At 44.4% G+C, this 18,858-nt stretch overlaps 1 protein-coding gene and 1 pseudogene across 1 annotated transcript; both read right to left on the bottom strand.

Annotated features, from left to right (window-relative positions):
* Positions 1 to 273: 273 nt before the first annotated feature.
* LOC102855054 lies at positions 274 to 3,292 on the bottom strand (annotated as a pseudogene).
* Positions 3,293 to 3,945: 653 nt separating this feature from the next.
* On the bottom strand, positions 3,946 to 5,474 carry LOC102854654 (melanoma-associated antigen B4-like). The gene is made up of 2 exons (XM_006885082.1): positions 5,444 to 5,474; positions 3,946 to 4,751 (listed from the first exon to the last, which is right to left on the bottom strand). The coding sequence occupies exons 1-2, from the start codon at positions 5,472 to 5,474 to the stop codon at positions 3,946 to 3,948; spliced, it is 837 nt and encodes a 278-aa protein (XP_006885144.1).
* Between the last annotated feature and the right edge of the window lie 13,384 nt (positions 5,475 to 18,858).

Here is an 18,858-nt window from a genome sequence, read left to right as displayed (position 1 = left end):
GCAGGTGAAGGAAATGAAAAGGATCCAGTGGGGACCAGATGATACAGGGCAATGGTAAGCATAGTCCAATGGTGATTAAACAAACTCTTTTTTTTTTACTTGATATAATTTTATATAAAAAGTGGCTTTGTGGGTCTTCAGAACCCGAGACTTGGTTCTGGCAGCTGGAGGGCCCCGCCCCCCCTGGTCCATCTCACTGTCGGGCATTTGGGGTGCCCTGGCTCGGGAGGCGGGAGGAAGTCAGAGCAGGAATGTCCACTCTTGCTGATGAAGTCACTCTGTGACTTCACGGGTCACATACAAGGTCAGGGTCTCTGGCCCCCGCCGGATCCGGACCACCAGCTGGGTCTGGGTGCAGACTGCCTCGTACACGTCTTCAGCGTTCTGGACCAGCTGATCACCGATGGCCAGGATCACATCACCAGGCCGGAGGCCAGCCTGGTGGGCAGGGGAGTCCAGGATGACTTTGTGGATGAACACGCCGTGCTGAACGTCCGGAAAGCTGAGTTCTCGCAGCTGGAGTTCAGCAAGGATGCTGGGGGTCAACGTCAGCATCATCACCCCGATGTACCGGTGCTGGGTCCCCCCAACTCCAAACCAAGAACTCTTCTTTTCGCCTCGATGCAGAAACTCTCGCAGTCGGTCTGAAGGGATGGCGAAGGAGATCCCGGCCGTGACCTTCATGGTGTTCACCCCAATCACCTCCCCGTCGTCTATGGCGGCATCCGTCTGGATGTACTCCACATTGGTCTGCAGCAAGCCCAGGTCCCTGGCCGGCCGCTGCGCTGAGCTGACGATGCCAGACGTGATGGTGTTCTGCAGCGCGAAAGGGCTTCCCATGGCAACCACAAACTCCCCTTGGTAGACATCTGCTGAGCGCCCCAGGGGCAGCGTGGGCAGCGGCTCCTCGGTCTGAATCCGTAGGGTGGCCTGAATCCGTAGGGTGGCAATGTCGGCCATGGGGTCCACCGCGGTCACTGTGGCCTCATATGTGTCGCCCCTGGGTAGCCGCACGTGGACGTGGCGCCGGTCGACCACTACGTGCGCATTGGTTACATACAATTAGCCCATCGGAGGCCACCACGGACCCGGAGCCATTAGAGATTGGGAACTCGCGGCTGGAGAAGGGGTGCCGGCCCAGGATCTCGATATAGACCACGGCAGGCGCCGTCTTCTCCACCACATCTGAGATGAAGTTGTACTGGCTGCGGAGAGCCGGTTGGAGAGGAGATGGCGACATGGCAGCCCCGACCCCAGTCCCACAGCCAGAGCGCAGCGCCCCCAGGCACCCAGTGCAGTGGCCAGCCACATGCGCGCACGGCCCCCGGGGGGGGGGGCTCCGGGGACCCCGACGACAGCACGTGGGCCCGGGGATCTGGGGAGCCCAACGGCAGCAAGCAGAACCGGGGCTCCGGGACCCCCACGCGCAAGTGGTGGACAGGCGGGCTGGGGGTCCCATACGTCCACCCGCTGGAACCGAGGGTCAGAAGACCATACAAACTCTTAGTTCACTTGTGGGTTTCTCATATGGCTTCTTCATGCTGAAGAGGGGCATTGATGTGAAGGGGAAAGGGAGCACACTTTATCACCTTACTGGTGGTTTTGAATTAAAGCTGCTTGCCTCCTTGCTCTGTTAAAAGATATTTTCCTGACATTTACTCCCCTCTGGACTGCAAAGTGTTTTCCCAGGTTGGTCCAGTGGAGATGACTGACTCAACTGTGAGGCTCCATCCTCCTTTGCTTCCTTAGCTGGCAGTTGTATTTCCTTTTTGTCTCTGGAACTGGGTTCAGGGTCAGGTCTGGAGTAAAACTCAGTGTTAAGGTTACCTATGGGAAAGTTCTGACTTGATGGCAGTGAATTTTGAATGTCATTTCCCAGGAAGTCTCAAGGGAACTGTGGTAGCTTCTGTGTAGGGGGTAGCTCTTGTCAATCTAAAGACTGGCAGTGGTAATGCCAGCCTTTCTGGGGGGGTGGAAGGTGGGCAGTTACATCGTGAACCATTTTAGCCCCTGAAAACGCACTGGAGAGTCATTTATTAATTTTAACTTGATGACAGTGAGGACAAGGAGGCTTTTGTTTTTCCTGAGCTGTGCTTCCTCCCTGGGTTGGTTGGTTGGTTATTCAAGCTACTCTTTTATGTTCTATGGGAGATTGTCTTCAGACATGTTGTTAGGTGTGGCTGGTCCCTGGAAAAAGACATAATGTTAAAAAAACTGAAAGTGTAGTGAAGTAGGGGAAGACTCTCAAAGAGAGGGATTGACAAAATTATTGTTGCAATGAGATCTAGTATAGATGAGATAGTAATTATGCTGCAGGGCAATACAGGATTCAGAGCAATATTTCTAGGATTCCTAGGTATTACAGTGGACTTCATAACACTTAAAAACAACAGCCACTATAATAAGAGCCTCATTAGCCTATCAATATAATCCTAAGAGACTCATGTTGTTTAACATTCCCCAAAGTGATGATCTGATAGAATGGGGAAATATATCATTAATATAACATGCGAGTAAAAATTTGAAAGTTATTAGGATAATGGTTGGAACAATCCATCGGCATGGAACTGCTAGAAATTCTCAATAGATTCTGAAGAGACCATGGAAAAGGAGATATCATTGCTCATGTCATGTGGATCTTAACTAAAAGCAGAGAATACCAGAAAATTATTTGCTTATGCTTTCTTGATTATGTGTACACATTTGGCTGAATGGATCATGAGAAGTTATGACTAACACTGAGAAGAATGAGAGTCCATAATTTTGCTCATGCAAATCCTCTATCTAAACTAAGAAGAACAAGGGAACACTGCATGGTTGAAAATCAGGAAAGTTGTACATCAGAATTGTTTTTTCTCTACACCAATTCAATCTGTATGCTGAGAAAATCATTGCAGATGTTGGCGTTTATGAAGAAGAATGTGCTATCAGGATTGTAGGAAGACTCATTAACAACCTGAATTATATAGATGGCATTGCCTTGCTTGGAAAAAGGGAGAAAGATCTGAAGCACTTACTGCAAGAGATAGAAGACTACAGCCTTCAATGAAGATTACATCTCAACTTCAAGAACCTCATGAACTACTGACCCATCCCAACTCCCACCATACCTTGTAAACTCCTATTCCCAACTTGCCTCCACCCCACACTAACTTTTTTCCCTTTTGCCACTCCTGTTGCCTAAAACTTAACATTCATGGCCTCGGTTTGATTTTCGCGACAGGGAAGCCTGAAGGCCTCACCCATTTCCACTAGTGCCTTTGGTCTCAGAGACCATCTCAGCCTCTTCCATGATTAGAGCAGCTGTTATGTGTACACAGGTAGGCTAGGGGCTGAGAAAATTATTATCTAAAGGTCTCCAGTTGATTACCTGCAAGCTTGCAAAGAAGAGGTGCTCAAGTGCTGCTTAAGAAAAGAGGAGCCAAGTGAAAACAGACGAAAACCATCTGATTTATTTTCTTTTGCACATCAGAAAAGATAAACACGATCAAACATGAAACTTGTTTTGCTTTTATCAAAATGAATGATGGAAACCAAGAATTGACCACCTATTCTATAGTCCCTCCCCATGTGCATCATGTTTCTACTTCATGGTCATTGATTTCTTCGACATGTCCAAGGATTTGCCTCTGTTCCCCTACCATGTTAGCTATCTACATATCACAAAAGGAATTCAAAGATTTTTCCATTTGTTTATCCAAACACACCATGTTTAACATTGCAATCAGCACAATGGAAAAAAAAATCGTATGAGGGTTACATTCCAATTTTTGGTACCAAGACACTTTCAATTTAATGGTAGAACTTTTGAAAACGTGCTAAATCTACACATAACACATGTATAATAGACATGGAAAAAGATGTATATTCTCCTTTTGGAGCCCCACCTCGCCTCCCCTACTTCAGACAACTTACAGCCATTTTCAACAACAACGTGAAAAACCTTTACTCACTCTTTCGACGGGAGGCCTTACTGGACTTTGCCCTGAATCGGGGCCTGGACCTAGCATTAAAATTACCCGCATACCATGTCATGGCTGCTGCTCTCTCTTCTTCCTCTTTCCAAGTTTCCACAAACAGGATTTTGAAGGCCTTGTGATCCATTCTCCGCATCTTGGCGATGAACTCTAGGACCTTGGCCTTGCTGGCTTCGGTATAGGCCTTGGGACCCCACAGGAACTGGAAAGTTGGAGGATTGCTGCCGGGCACCTGGCGGTACTCCAGGTACTTTTCCTGCACCATATCTTTGGTTATGAGCTCCCTGGGGTCTCCAAAGAGGAAGTGCTTCTTCCCATCAAAGACCCCAACTCGATTGAGGAACTGCCAGAGCTGCTCCTCGCTGACCTGGTTTCCATTCATGTAAATCATGCCCAGGATAGGCAGCAGCAGCCCATACTTGGGGAACCTCTTCGTATCAAAGACATAATCTTCCCGGCTGATCTCCAGCACATTGACCAGGAGGTAGGATGGAACGCTGGGGTCAACTTCCTTGAGCTCAAGGCCGAAGACCAGCTCCATGTGCTCAGAGACTCTCTGCAGGACCTCAGGAAAGCGCTCCTGGTACTGCCTGTTGATGATCTTCAAGATTTCTTCCTTGGTGATCAATGGCTCTTTCATCTTATACGTGTGCAGCAGGAACTGCACCAGAAGGCTCATCTTCTTGATGAGAGGATCTTCCTGGGGACCCGGTGCAGTGGCCTCCAAGGAACTAGCACCCCCACCATATTGGCCCTGGTCACCCCCACCAGCCCCTGTGGAATAGGCACACACATCAAAATTGGGGATGGGTAGGACTCTCAGAGAACTCAGCTCAAAGGAAAGAGCAGTGAGGCTCTGAGAAGCCCCAGGAGGAGAATCCTCACGAGGTGGAGATTCTTCATGAGGTGGAGAAGTCCCACGAGGAGAAGAAACCCCAGGAGGAGAAGCCTCACAAAGAGGCAACGATGGGGCTTTCTCCTCTGCTACAGTGGCCTGGTGGTCCCCTTGAGCCTGGTGACGCTTCCCACGAGAACAATTCTTCCTTTTATGACTATGAGGCATGATGAACAGTGGTACTTAACTGTAGGTGATGAACAGGTGATGCAGACCCTCTGAAGAAGTGACAGGGTCTATTTCTGCTCAAGACCCTGTTGAGGAAATAATATGAACAAAATTATTGTACCCATATATCTCTCCTTGGTGCTTCTTGTGACTAGCAGGGGCTGCTGGGATGTATCCACTGTTCTGGGTTAGTGCAGAGCCTTCTTCCATCAATTGAATGGCCCTCCTGTCAGTACCTTTCAGGACCTGCGACCCCCCTCCCTGCTGCTCATGTGACCTTGACTCCTCCAAGCTTTCTAGGCCCGACAAGGAGGCACTGAAGGAGCAATATGTCCCCACAGCTGACATGGGTGGCTCAGCATGTTCTGTCCTTGGAGTGCCCAGTCCTCTCCCCAGTCTTCACCTTTCCTGAACCCTCTGACCAGGTCGGTCATCTCGCCAACAGGCCTTGAAAGAATGTGCACCCTCCTTACTGTGTCATCACACTTCAATTCCCCCAGATGTGGAAGCATGTCTGGGCCTTTATGTGTCCCCCTTTTTCATGGAGGAACCACATCATCAGCATCTATGTCTTAAGCTTCACTCTCTTTTCTCTTTAAAGTTAAAATATTTATTTTATATGGGTTTACTTGGAAAGTTCGTCTACATTGTATTCACACCACATCTTTTCCATTCCCCCCCATCAACTTGTATAACCCTATGGTTTCGTGCCCTCCATCCCACCCCACCCCACCGACACCCCGCTCATTCTCACTGCTCTTTTTTCACCCTCCATCCTATGGATCCTCACACACCTTCTACAATAATGGTCTTATACCATGTTTGTCCTTATGGGACAGAAGAAGTTCACTTAGAATAATGCTCTCCACTCCCTTCCACTAACCTTGATTCTTGTTAGGGATTACGTCTTCTCCCTCTGCTGTGTCACCTCCAATATTGCAGACTGGAGGCCAAACCGCTTCGACCAGGAGTCTGCCTCCTGAGAAATCCCTGTTGGAGTCAGAATAGACATTTTGTGAAGGTTATTGGTATCTGCAAGCAGTCAGAGTGGGTTGTGAAGATTGTGGAATCAGGGGACAACGTTTTTGAGACCCCACAGTTCACACTAACACACTTTGTGTTGTGTACCATAAATTTGGGATCAACCTGTAGCTGACCGTCTAGCAGGATTTCCTAGGCAGTCAATTCCAAGGGAGCAGATTGTCCATCTTTCTCCTTCAGTCCTATGATGCCAGGGCCACGGCAAAGGGAGGGACACCCTGGCATCCCCTCCCCCCATTTTGCATTGAGTGGTCTCCACAATCTCAAGCATTTCCCCCCTTTCTCTGAGATATTGTGGGACCCTACAGTTTGTAGACCTGAAGCCATGCCCCTCCAACCCCAGACCACGCCCCTTGCAGTATCCCTCTTGGAGGCTGGCTCACCATGTTTTCTGTATTTGTTTGCTAATATTACTAAAAAGTTGTGCTGGGTTTTGGAGATTGTGGTAATGGGAGAGAACATTTTCGGGACAGAATAAGTTCACTTAGAATAATGCTCTCCACTCCCTTCCACTAACCTTGATTCTTGTTAGGGATTACGTCTCCTCCCTCTGCTGTGTCACCTCCAATATTGCAGACTGGAGGCCAAACCCCTTCGACCAGGAGTCGGCCTCCTGAGAAATCCCTGTTGGAGTTAGAACAGGCATATTTTGTGAAGGTTATTGGTATATGCAAGCAGTTAGGGTGGGATGTGAAGATTTTGGAAGCAGGGGACAACGTTTTCGAGACCCCACAATTCACACTAACACAATTTCTGTTGTATGCCATCAAGTTGGGATCAACCTGTAGCTGACCTTCTAGTGGGATTTCATAGGCAGTCAATTCCAAGGGAGCAGATTGCCTATCTTGCTCCTTCAGTCCTGTGATCCCAGGGCCATGGCAAAGGGAGGCACACTACAGCGCTCCCCATTTTGCATTGAGTGGTCTCCACCATCTCAAGTGTTTTCCCCCCTTACTGTGCGCTATTTTGGGGCCCTACAGTTTGTAGACTTGAAGCCACGCCCCTCCAACCTCAGACCACGCCCCCTGCAATATCCCTCTTGGAAGCTGCAGCGCCAGGTTTTTCTGAACTTGTTTGCTTTCACTAAATTGTCGGGGTGGGTTTGGGACTGTGTGGAAATACGGGAGAAGGTTTTCTGAGAAATCCACTGTTCACAGTGGCATACGCAACCCCTGGGGTGGCATTTCTCACCTCAGCTTTTAACTGAGATCCTGCACTAAGACTTTCCATTCCCCCTCTACTGACTAGATCCCCTGAATGCAGCAGTGGAGGGTCAAGGCTCATGTTAAGATATCTCCAGGGGTGGAGGAAAGTGAGGGTGCTGCATATTGGAGGGTCCCTCTCTGGATGCATTCAAAGCGGAGAGCGGAGAGCGGAGCATCGCACTGAGGGGTCATCTTAGGTAATGAGGGCTCCCCATTGGCTCTGAGGGTCGTCCGCCGCTCTCTAATAAGGGTCAGGGTCTCCCCACCCTCCGCCTTCCTGGGCTGTACCCACCCTCACCCTGTGGTCCTCCTCCCCCGCCCCGGCTTTACAGGCCAACATAGATCAAGTGGACCTGAGCCTGTCCGTGGGGCAGGTCCAATGCTGAGCCTACACTGTTTGGAGTGGGTGGTCCCCCAGTTCCACATTTAGGGTCCTCACCAGGGCGCTGAGCGGACTTGGATTTGAGCGTCGAGCGTCCTCGTCGAAGAGCGATCAGAGATTCTGGAAGCTACGAGCGTCTTCCCGCCTTCGGGGATATTGGGCGGATGAACGTCTGCTGTCGTCACATCCGGTGGAAGCTGTTGGGGGGGAGGGGGGCTGCTAACGATTCGTGGGACTCCTCCCCGCGCTGCCAGGATGGAGCCTATCGGTTGGAAGTTCGTCATTCTTTAGTGCCCACTCTTGATCCCGCCCACCCCAGACACCTGTTGCATTCTGGGTTCTTGCCCAGTGAGATGTGTGTCCCACACTCAGGAAAAGAATTTAAGTCTACACACACACACACACACACACACACACACACACACACACACACTACCCCCTCTAGGGCATGACACGCCGAACCACAGGCTCGGGAGGCTTCTTGGGCAAAGTGACTCAGCCAGTAATGTTGGGATCCAGACTCACCTCTGGGAAAAGACTCGACCCTTTGTAGAACTAAGGCCATTACCCTAAACAGACAAATTCCTTCTTTGTCTGAGTCTACTCAGAAAGAACCGGGGGGGGGGGCGGGGGGGGGATTCCTGAGGCTGATAGCTGTGATTACAGCTTGTTGTGGCCCCACGTGTTACATAAAGTGAAACTGTACCCATAGTGTTTTGAGGAATTGAATCTTTCCCAGAATGGATTACTGGGTCTTTATTTACCTGATTGCCTAAGAAGGTTCATTCCTCCAAACTGTCTTTCAGCATGGAGGGCAAATAACCAAGTCACATAAGATGACGTATCATTGTTTTACAGTGATGCTTTTACAGAAAAAGCACAATTCTGAGTCTTTGATAACCCAAAATTTGTTTTAACAGCATTTAGAATCCTAGTGGCCTGAATTTGGGGCACCCATCTTAAACGAAATATTTTCTTCTCTGTGTTGGGTTGGGCAAAGGACTATATCTTATTTGAGTTTATTCTTTTGGAGCAGGGAGCTCTGGATGCCTAGTTTGTAGGGAGATGTACTGCTAAATCATGAATGGAGGTTCATATCCATCAACAGTCTCAGCAGAAAGGTAGATGATCTCTCTCAGTGGGGTTTCAAACCCCCGAAATTTCACTGGAAAGTCTGGTATGCATTGGTTCTGTCTAAATGGTAATGAGTTTGAATTTGTAAGTTTCCTTTCATTTCTGGGGAGCTCTGGTGTCCTAGCCCATCAGGGTTTATGCTGCAGACCTAGGGCACACGTTCTGATCCACCAGCAGATCCATGAAAGGAAGACCTCTCTCACACATTCGAATCCCCAGCAGCTCCACAGGGAAAGAGAAACATTCTCTTCCCTTGTGATTTACTGCATGTAAAAACCTGCCCCTATGAGTTGGTTCCTAATGGGTGGCAAGGAGTTTGAGATTTTAGTTTCTTTTCATTTCTGTTGAACCCTGGTGGCACAGTCGGTCAAGAGCTGTGCTGGTGACCAAAAGGTGGACACCTTTCAGGTGTTTCAAATCCACTAGCATCCCTTCAAGAAAAAATTGAGCAGTTCCCTATTGCCCTTGCAGTTTATAACCTCTGAAAACTCATGGTAGGGACAGTTGTGAATCGTGGCTGAGTTGATGACAGTGAGAGTTTTAAATTCCATTTCCTAGGAGTTCTCCAGGGAACACTGATGCCTCTGTGTAGGGAGGGTGTTGCTCTGTCAACCTGAAGACCTGCAGTGGGAATTCACCAGCCACTCTGGGAGTCAAAGGTGGACATTTGGCTCAGAGCCATTTCTAGCCTCTGAAAACCCACTAAGGGGGAGCTATTAGTTGTTGTTATGTGCCGTCGAGTCGCTTGCAAGTCATAGTGACCTTATGTACAACAGCTCTAAACGGTGCTCTGTCCTGTGCCAGTCTCATTGGCTCCGACACACTCATCATTTTTGCCCCAGTCAGCAAATCAATCTACCTCCAAGAGGGCCTTCCCCTCTTGAGCCAGCCCTCCACCTTCTCAAGCATGATGTCCTTCTCCAAGGACCAGTTTCTCCTTACAATATGACCAAAGTATGTTAGACGGACCTCTCTAAAGTACTCAAGAGCAACAGTGTCTCTCTGGAGACTAAGGTGCGCGTGATACAGGCCATGGTCTTTGCAATCACTTCTTATGCATCAGAGAGTTGGACAATGACTAGGAAGGATAGAAGGAGAATTGATGCCTTTGAGCTGTGGTGCTGGAGAAGAGTATTGAATGTACCATGGACTGCCAAGAAAGCACAGATTAAACCTAGAGGGGGTTAAACCAGGCTACTCCTTGGAGGCAAGGATTCTAGGGCTTCATCTGACATACTTTGGACACATTGTAAGGAGAGACAGGTCCGTGGAGAAGGACATCATGCTTGGTAAGGTAGAGGGACAGTGGAGGAGGGGAAGACCCTCTGTGAGGTGGATTGATTCAGTGACTGGGGTAATCAGGATGGGTTTGTCAGGCAATGCGATTGGCACAGGATAGAGCAGGGTTTAGGGCTGTTGTACATAGGGTAGCTGTGAGTCGCAAACGACTTGATGACACATAACAACAACAACAACAATGTCAGACGAAGCCTCAGAATCCTTGCCTCCAAGGAGCAGCTCTGTTTAACCCTCTCTATGGTGAATCTGTTTGTTTTCTTAGCAGTCCATGGCACCCTCAACGCTCTTCTCCAACACCAAAGCTCAAAAGCATCAATTCTCCTTCTATTCTCCCTGGTCATTGCCCAACTCTCTGACGCATAACATGTGATTGCAAAGACATGTACCAGACACACCTTAGTCTCCAGCGACTCACTGTTACTTTAGAGAGGTCCCTAACAGCAGACTTTTGCATCACAATACGTCTTTTAATTTCCTGGCTGCTGGTGCCAAGAGTGTTGATTGTGGAGCCTAGCAGACTAAAGCTGTGAACAATCTCAGTCTCTTCACCATACATCCTGATGCTTCCAGTTGGTCCAGTGGTGAGAATCTTTGCTTTCCTGACATTGATCCTCAATCCATATTGGATGCTACAGTCCTTGACCCTCTGGAGCAAGCGCTTCAAGTCCTCCTCAGTTTCAGCAAGCAAGGTTGTGTCATCTGCGTAATGCAAATTGTTGATAGATCTTCCACCAATCTTGACCCCACATTTCTCCTCATAGAGCCCAGCCTCCTGGATGTGTTCTACATACAGATTGAAAAGGTATGGAGACAGGACACATCCCTGGCATACGCCCTTCCCAGTTTTGAACCATGCAGTGTTTCCTTGCTCTGTTCTGGCAACTGCCTCTTTGTTCAAGTATAAGTTTTGCATTAACACGATCAAATGTACTGGGATTCCCATTCTTCTCAGAATCAGCCACAGTTTGTTATGGTCCACACAGTCAAGCACCTTTGCATAATCATTGAAGCACAGATATACATTCCTCTGGTATTCCCTGCTTTCAGCCAAGAAGATCCATCTAACATCAGCTACAATCCTAGTACCACGACCCCTTCTAAACCCAGCCTGGACTTCTGGTAGTTCTCTACTGATGTAATGTTCTAGTAATTTTTGGATAATCTTCAGCAGAATCTTGCTTGCATGTGAAATCAGTGAGATTGTTCTGTAGTTTCCACATTCTGTTGGGTCAACTTTCTTTGGGATAGGAACAAATATAGATCTCTTCCAGTCAGTTGGCCAAGTGGTGGTTCTCCAGATTTCTTGACACAACTTGGTGTGCACTTCCAGGGCAGCATCTGTTAGCTGAAATATGTCAATTGGTATACCATCTATTCCTGGGGCCTTATTTTTTTGCTATTTCCTTATAACTTGAGGGAAGTGATGTCCTGCCTTCTGTTTTCCCTGAGCCATGCTTCCTCTGCTGGTTGGTTGGTTGGCTGTTCAATCTGCTCTTTACTATTTAAGGAGATTGTTTTGAGACTTGATGTTAGGAGGAGCTGGACCTTGGAAAGGACATAATGCTCAGAAATGTGGACATTCAGTAAAGTACAGGGAGACCCACCAGGAGAGGGATTCATAAAATGGCTGTACCAATGGGCTCTAGCAAAGCTGAGATGGTAGTGATCCTGCAGGACAATACAGGGTCAGAGCCATTTTGCAGGAATAATTTTTTTTTTAATATTCTGTGATGCTTTGATTAGAGTTGATGTCAGCTCTTTTTTAACGGTTTGAATTCTCTGGCAAAACTGTCTGAGCTAGGGCTTTTAAGATTTGAAAGTTATTTTTTTTTCTTTTAATTAACTGGTCACCTTCTTTTATATTATGGGTATTCAAACGCTCTTCTTTATATTTGTTGCTGTTGCTTTTGTGTACAGTCGAGTTGGAAATGACCCATAGTTGACCCTCTGGCGTGTTTTCAGAAGCAGTTGATCTTATAGGACAAGATTGTGTATACTTCTCCCACTGAGCAGCTGGCTGATTCGAACCACTTTATCTGAGTTATACTAGTGGTCACCTTCTTACTAGTCTAACTTGAAATTAATTAATTTCGTCTACGTTTTCTGGATTGTTAAAGGACACTCTTTCACAGTACTCTGTTACTTACTTCTTAATATCTATTACTTGAATTGTGATGTCATTAACTTGGTTTTTCTTTTGTTTTATTTGCACTTTCATCTTCTTTGCCTTGGTTAGGCTTTCCCATTTTGTGAATCATTTGAAAGAACTAATGCCTACTCTTGTTTATATTTTCTATTGGTTTTCAGCTTCATTTATTTGTGCTCTGATCTAGTACATCTTTTCTCCTGGAAACTGTACATTTATTCTTTTTTGTAATTATTGGAGATACTGAATTAAAGTGTAGATTTTAGTTTGTTCTTTTTTAATGTGTATATTTATTGCTTTAAATTTCCCTCTCAGGGCTGCTATATCATAAAATTATTGGATTTGGTGTTTGATTTTTTTCCCCTTTGATCTTTGTTTTTATTATTTCTTTCTTATTACTCAGTAGTTGTTTGACAGAATATTGTTCCTTTGCTATATATTTTATTGTTCTCCCACTTGAGACTGTCATAGTTGATTTATAGTTTTAAAGCAGTGCGATCTAAGTGTGATCTTTTATAATATTTTTACATTTTAAACTCTATTTTATTGAGGCTTACTTTGTGGCCCACTGTGTGGATCATAACAAAATGTGGCTGACTCTGAGAAGAATGGGAATCCCAGAACACTTGATCATGCTAATGCAAAACCTATACTTGGACCAGGAGGCAGTTGTCAGAACAGAGCAAGGGAATACTGCATGGTTCAAAATTGGGAAGGGCGTACACCAGGGATGCATCCTATCTCCATACCTTTTCAACCTATATGCAGAACAGATTATCCGGGAGGCTGGGCTCTATGAGGAGAAATGTGGGGTCAAGATTGGTGGATGATCTATCAACAATCTGTGTTATGCAGATGACACAACCCTGCTGGCTGAAACTGAAGAGGACCTGAAGCACCTGCTGCAGAGGGTCGAGCACTGCAGCCTACAATATGGGTTGAGGCTCAATGTCAAGAAGACAAAGATTCTCACCACTGGACCAACTGGCAACATCAGGATGGATGGTGAAGAGATTGAGATTGTACACAGCTTTAGTTTGCTTGGCTCCACAGTCAACACTCTTGGCACCAGTAGCCAGGAAATTAAAAGGCACATTGCCATGGGAAAGTCTGCTGTTAGGGACCTCTCCAAAGTACTGAAGAGCAATGGTGTCTCTCTGGAGACTAAGGTGCATCTGATACAGGCCATGGTCTTCGCAATCACCTGTTATGCATCAGAGAGTTGGACAATGACCAAGGAGGATAGAAGTAGAATTGATGCCTTTGAGCTGTGGTGCTGGAGAAGAGTGTTGAGAATACCATGGACTGCTAGGAAAACAAACAGATTCGTCCTGGAGAGGGTTAAACCAGGTGGCTCCTTGGAGGCAAGGATTCTGAGGCTCTGTCTAACATACTTTGGACATGTTGTGAGGAGAGACCGGTCCTTGGTGAAGGACATCATGCTTGGGAGGGTGGAGGGACGGCGCAGGAGTGGAAGGCCGTCTATGAGGTGGATTGATTCAGTGACTGGCATAATTGGGATGGGAGTGTCAGAGATGGTGTGATTGGCACAGGACAGAGCGGAGTTTAGGGCTGTTGTACATAGGGTCGCTATGAGTCATAAGCGACTCGATGGCACATAACAACAACAACAACAATATATGGTCTCTTACGGAGAATATATCATGTGTATTTGAAAAGAACATATATTGTGAGTTTGTTGGGTGAAATGTTCTATATATGCCAATGAAATGAAGTTGTGTTTTTTTTTTCCAAAACAAACACCTTTTTATTTAAATTTTGTTTTGTTGATGTGGGTAATGTACATAACAAAATATATTCCAAATTCAGCAGTTTCTACAGATATAACACAATGACGTTATGTTCTTTAAATCAAGCAGTGCAACCATTCTCACTTTCCTTTTCTTGTCCACTTCCATAAAGTCATCACTCCCTAAAGTTTTTATATACTTTGCAGTTGCTGGTGCCTGTTTCATCATGTGTCACGTGACTCCAGGTCCTCCCTGTGAGACGTTTTTCACCTCGGTGGAGGAGGAAATGAAGTTTCTTAATAGTGTTAGTTTGTTCTGTTAAATCTTTGTTGAGTTTATTTCTAATTATTCTGCTCTTCATTGAAAGTGGTATATGAAAGCTTCCTGGCATTTCTGTGGATTTGGTTGTTTCTCTTTTCAATGTTGTTAAAGTCTGATTTATGAATTTAAAGCACTTGTATTGGATATCTACATATAAATTTTGCTTATGTCTTCTTTTTCATTTTACTTTTTATTTCTTATATTCATTTTCTAACCTCTTAGGCTGGATTTTTGTCTTAAAGTTTAGTTCACCAGAAATTAAAAATTTCAATGGTGCTGTTTTTCATTACCAATTGCTAGCTCCCTCCCCTTACTGGTTTTTAGTTCGTTTTTGTGTCTAAAGTGTGTGTCTTGTGAATAGCATAGGTATGTGCCATACTTCTTATCCTTTCTGTAGACCTTGAGTATATCCCACCTGAATTTCAAAAGTTCTCAGGAATATGTTTGAGGCCTTGAACACTAATGAGCAAAGACCAGATGAGTTGTGGCAGGATATCAAGAATATTATCCAGGAAGGATGCAGGGGTCATTAAAAAGACAGAGAAGGAAGAAAAGACCAAGCTGGATGTCAGAAGAGACTCTGAATATTGCACTAGAGCACCGAGAAGCCAAAGCAAAGGGAATAAATCAAGATATTAAGTAGCTGAACAGAAGATTTCAAAGAGGAGTGCAGGAAGACAAAGTAAAGTATTATAATGAAATGTGCAAAAAGCTGGAGTAAAAAAAATAAAAGAGGCCAAACTTGCTCATCATTTCTTATGCTGAAGAAACTGAAGAACAAATGCAAGCCTCAAATCGCATTTCTTAAGGATGCTTTAGATAGAATATTAAATGATCCAGGATGCATTAAAAGGAGATAAAACGAATATAAAGAGTCATTGTACCAAAAGGAATTGGCAGACACGGAATAATCTCATGAAACAACGTATGAGCAAGAGCCTGTGGTGGTGAAGACAGAAGTTCAAGCTGCTGTGACAGAATTAACAGAAAACAGGGCCTCAGGAATTGGCAGCATACCAATTGACATATTTGAACAGGCAGACACTGCCATGAATATGCTCACCAAGTTTTTCAAGAAATCTGGAGGACAACCACCTGGCCAACTGGCTGGAAGAGATCTTTATTTGTTCTCTTTCCAAATAGGGTGATCCAACAGATTGCAGAAATTATCAAACAATATCATTAATATCCCATGCAACCAAGATTTTGCTGACAATTACCCAGAAACGACTGGAACATGCACATCAACAGAAACCTGCCAGAAGAGCAGGCTGGGTTTAGAAGAGGCTGTGATAGTAGGGATATTATAGCTCATGTTAGATGAATCTTGGCTGATAGCAAGGAGTACCAGAGGAATTTCTATCTGTGTTTCATTGACTATGCTAAGGTGCTTGACTGTGTGGCTCACAACAAACTGTGGCTGACTTGGAGAGGAATTGTAATCCAAGAACCTTTGCTTGTGCTTATGTAAAACCTATACTTGGGCCAGGAGCCAGTCGTCAGAACAGAGCAAGGAAATACTGCATGGTTCTAAATTGGGAAGGGTGTATGCCAGGGATGTGTCCTATGTCCATACCTTTTCAATCTATATGCAGAACAGGTTATCCGGAAGGTTGTGCTCTATGAGGAGAAATGTGGCATCTGGATTGGAGGAAGACTCATCAACAATCTATGTTATGTAGATGACACAACCCTGCTTGCTGAAACTGAGGAGGATCTGAAGCACTTGCTGCAGAATGTCAAGAACTGTAGCCTTCTATATGGATTGAAGCTCAACACCAACACCAAGAAAATAAAGATTCTCACCACTGGCCCAATAGATGGTGAAGATATTGAGACTGCTGATAGCTTTAGTTTGCGTTATGCCACAATCAACACTCTTGGTATTAGCTGCCAGGAAATTAAAAGACTACTTACATTTGGAAAGTCTTTCTGAGACTTCTCCAAAGTACTGAAGAGCAGTGATGTCATTCTGAAGACTAAGGTGTGCCTGAACCAGACCATAGTCTTCGTAATTACTTGCTGTGCATCAGAAAGCTGAACAATGACTAGGGATGATAGAAGGAGAATTGATGCCTTTGAGCTGTGGTGCAGGAGAAGAGGATTGATTATATCATGGATTGCTAGGAGAACAAACAGGTTCATCCTAGGGAGGGTGAGACCAGGTTGCTCCTTGGAGGCATGGATTCTGATCCTTCGTCTGATCCTTCGACATACTTTGGACATGTTGCAATATTGGACCAGTCCTTGGAGAGGGATATAATGCTTGGGAGGGTGGAGGGACAGCGCAAGAGAGGTCGACCTGCGATGAGATGGTTTGATTCTGTGACTGGGGAAATGGGGCTAGGTGTGTCACAGATGGTGAGATTGGCACAGGATAGGTCAGAGTTTAAGGCTGTTGTATACAGGATTGTTATGAGTCCCAGGCAATTTGTATGGCACATAACAGCAATGTTGATTTATGCCCATTATCACCTTTTCTCTTCAAGTCCTCATGGAATCTTTCCTATTCCTTTACCCCATTGTATTTTTCTAATTTTGTAGCTTAGTTTTTATTGTTGTTATTTGTTTTGTGTATGTATGGATGATGCTGATTTCTTTATTACATTTTTTTCCCTCTGCTAAATTTGTTTTGCTCATGTATTTTCTTGTAATTATTTTTGTTGTTGCTATTTTAGTGTTTACTAAGTCATTGTTTTTCCTCTTGCTAATTTTTTATGAGCAGGTTTATTTATTTTGGGAGTACTCTGCAGGGTTTGGGGAATGCATACCCTACAGGATAGAACATGATTTCAGATCTTTTGTTCTTTCATAGGATCCATATGAGTCTACTCGACTTGACAGCACTCGACCAAAGTTCCGTTTCCTATTTTATTCCTAAATTTAAAGCAGTTCAATCTCTTTTCATTTCTTCTTTACTTCAGTGTGGAAGTTCTTTAACTACACTCTTCCTGCTTTTTAGTTGTCCTCATAGACTGAGTGCTATCTCTTGTCCCTTATTTTTTACCTTGTAAGTTTATTTTACTTTTTAAACTTTCTTGTCTGGGTTGGTATCTGGGCGATGTTGTCATGTGTGCTAATCTCTGTTAACCATGCCATTGTTGCTTTTTTTATTAGACAAACTCCTTTTAGTGTTTTTTTGGTAAAGTTGGTCTTATTTTCACAAACTCCTTTAACTTATGTTCATTTGAACATGTACTAATTTTGCCCTTATATTTGAGGAATAGTTTTTCTGACTCTCTATTTTTTTAATTGTGAGAACCCTATATTTTTGTTTGCTTAATTATATGCAAATGATAAACAGAGATAAGCCAGCCAGCGTTTTCTTATAGTCAAACTATCTGTAACCAGATTTCAATTTCTTTGACTTCTAGTCCATCACCTTCTTTACTTTACCACCTTTCATTCATTTATCTATAACCTAATGGAACTAATTAAATATCCTTTAATTCCATGTCAATAAAATTCAGACCAAAACATCTATCCCAAGGAAAATTGGAAAAGTACTTCCTGTCATACTGGACTGATTTTCTTTTCATTTCATTGATGGCATATGTGTTTATGGAAATAATAGGAAGAAGATTACGTATGTATGAGAAGATTACTAATATGGGGTATTAAAAATTAATTCCCTTTCTGCATATATTGAACAAGAGGGGATCTTATCAGCCATCAGCTGCATCTCTTGATTGATAATTTTGTTTTGTTTTTAGAAATTTAAATATGTCATTTCATTGCTTTCTTGCCCACATAATTTCCGCCAAGAAATTAGATTTTAGTCTTACTCTTTCTCCTTGGTAGGTACCTTTTTTTGTTTTTCTTGAGCTACTTTCAGAATTTCTTACTTGGTTTTGATTTTGCAAATGTTGATTAGGATATGTCTTTGTGTCTAGGAAATGAATAGAGAGTTGTGTTGCAAACCCTAAGGCAGGTGGCATACCCTAAGGCAGGTGGCTCAAATCCATTGTTGCTCTACAGGAGAAAAATGGGCTGTCTCCTCCAGTGCAAATTACAGTCTTTGAAAACTTGCTAGAGGGCTATCTATGAGTTGATTCTGATTCATTGGCAATGAATTAGTGAAAAATGTCTCAGTGATTTTCTTTTGAGGTCTATTCTGTTTGACATTAATTAAATTTCTTGATGCTTGTCTTCTTTGATTTCACAAGTATTAGGGAAAATTTCTCCCAAATAACTTTGAACATTTTTTTTCTGTGCTTTCTCCTTTGGAATCTCAATCACAGGTAAATTATCTCTCTTGATAGTATCCCACATACTTCTTTTCTTCTTTCTTTCTTTACTGCCCCATGATTATTCCTCTAACAGATTAATTTTGAGAGAATTCTCTTCATTCTCACTAATTTCATGTTTCACTGATTTAATTTTTTTTTTTTGTTCTTCCAATGTGTTCTCTGTTTCTAAAATTTTCTTCTGGATTTATTTTTTTTTTAAGAAAATAACTTTATACTTTATTTGTTGTTGTTGTTGTTGTTGTTATGTGCCGTCGAGTCGCCTGCGACTCATAGCGACCCTATGTACAAC

Source organism: Elephantulus edwardii, unplaced genomic scaffold (assembly GCF_000299155.1).
Source record: "Elephantulus edwardii isolate Elephantulus edwardi_28Jun2011 unplaced genomic scaffold, EleEdw1.0 scaffold00040, whole genome shotgun sequence".
NCBI classification, from domain to species: Eukaryota; Metazoa; Chordata; class Mammalia; order Macroscelidea; family Macroscelididae; genus Elephantulus; species Elephantulus edwardii.
Note: the sequence above shows the minus strand (reverse complement) of the source record. Positions and strands in the feature narration are given on the sequence as shown.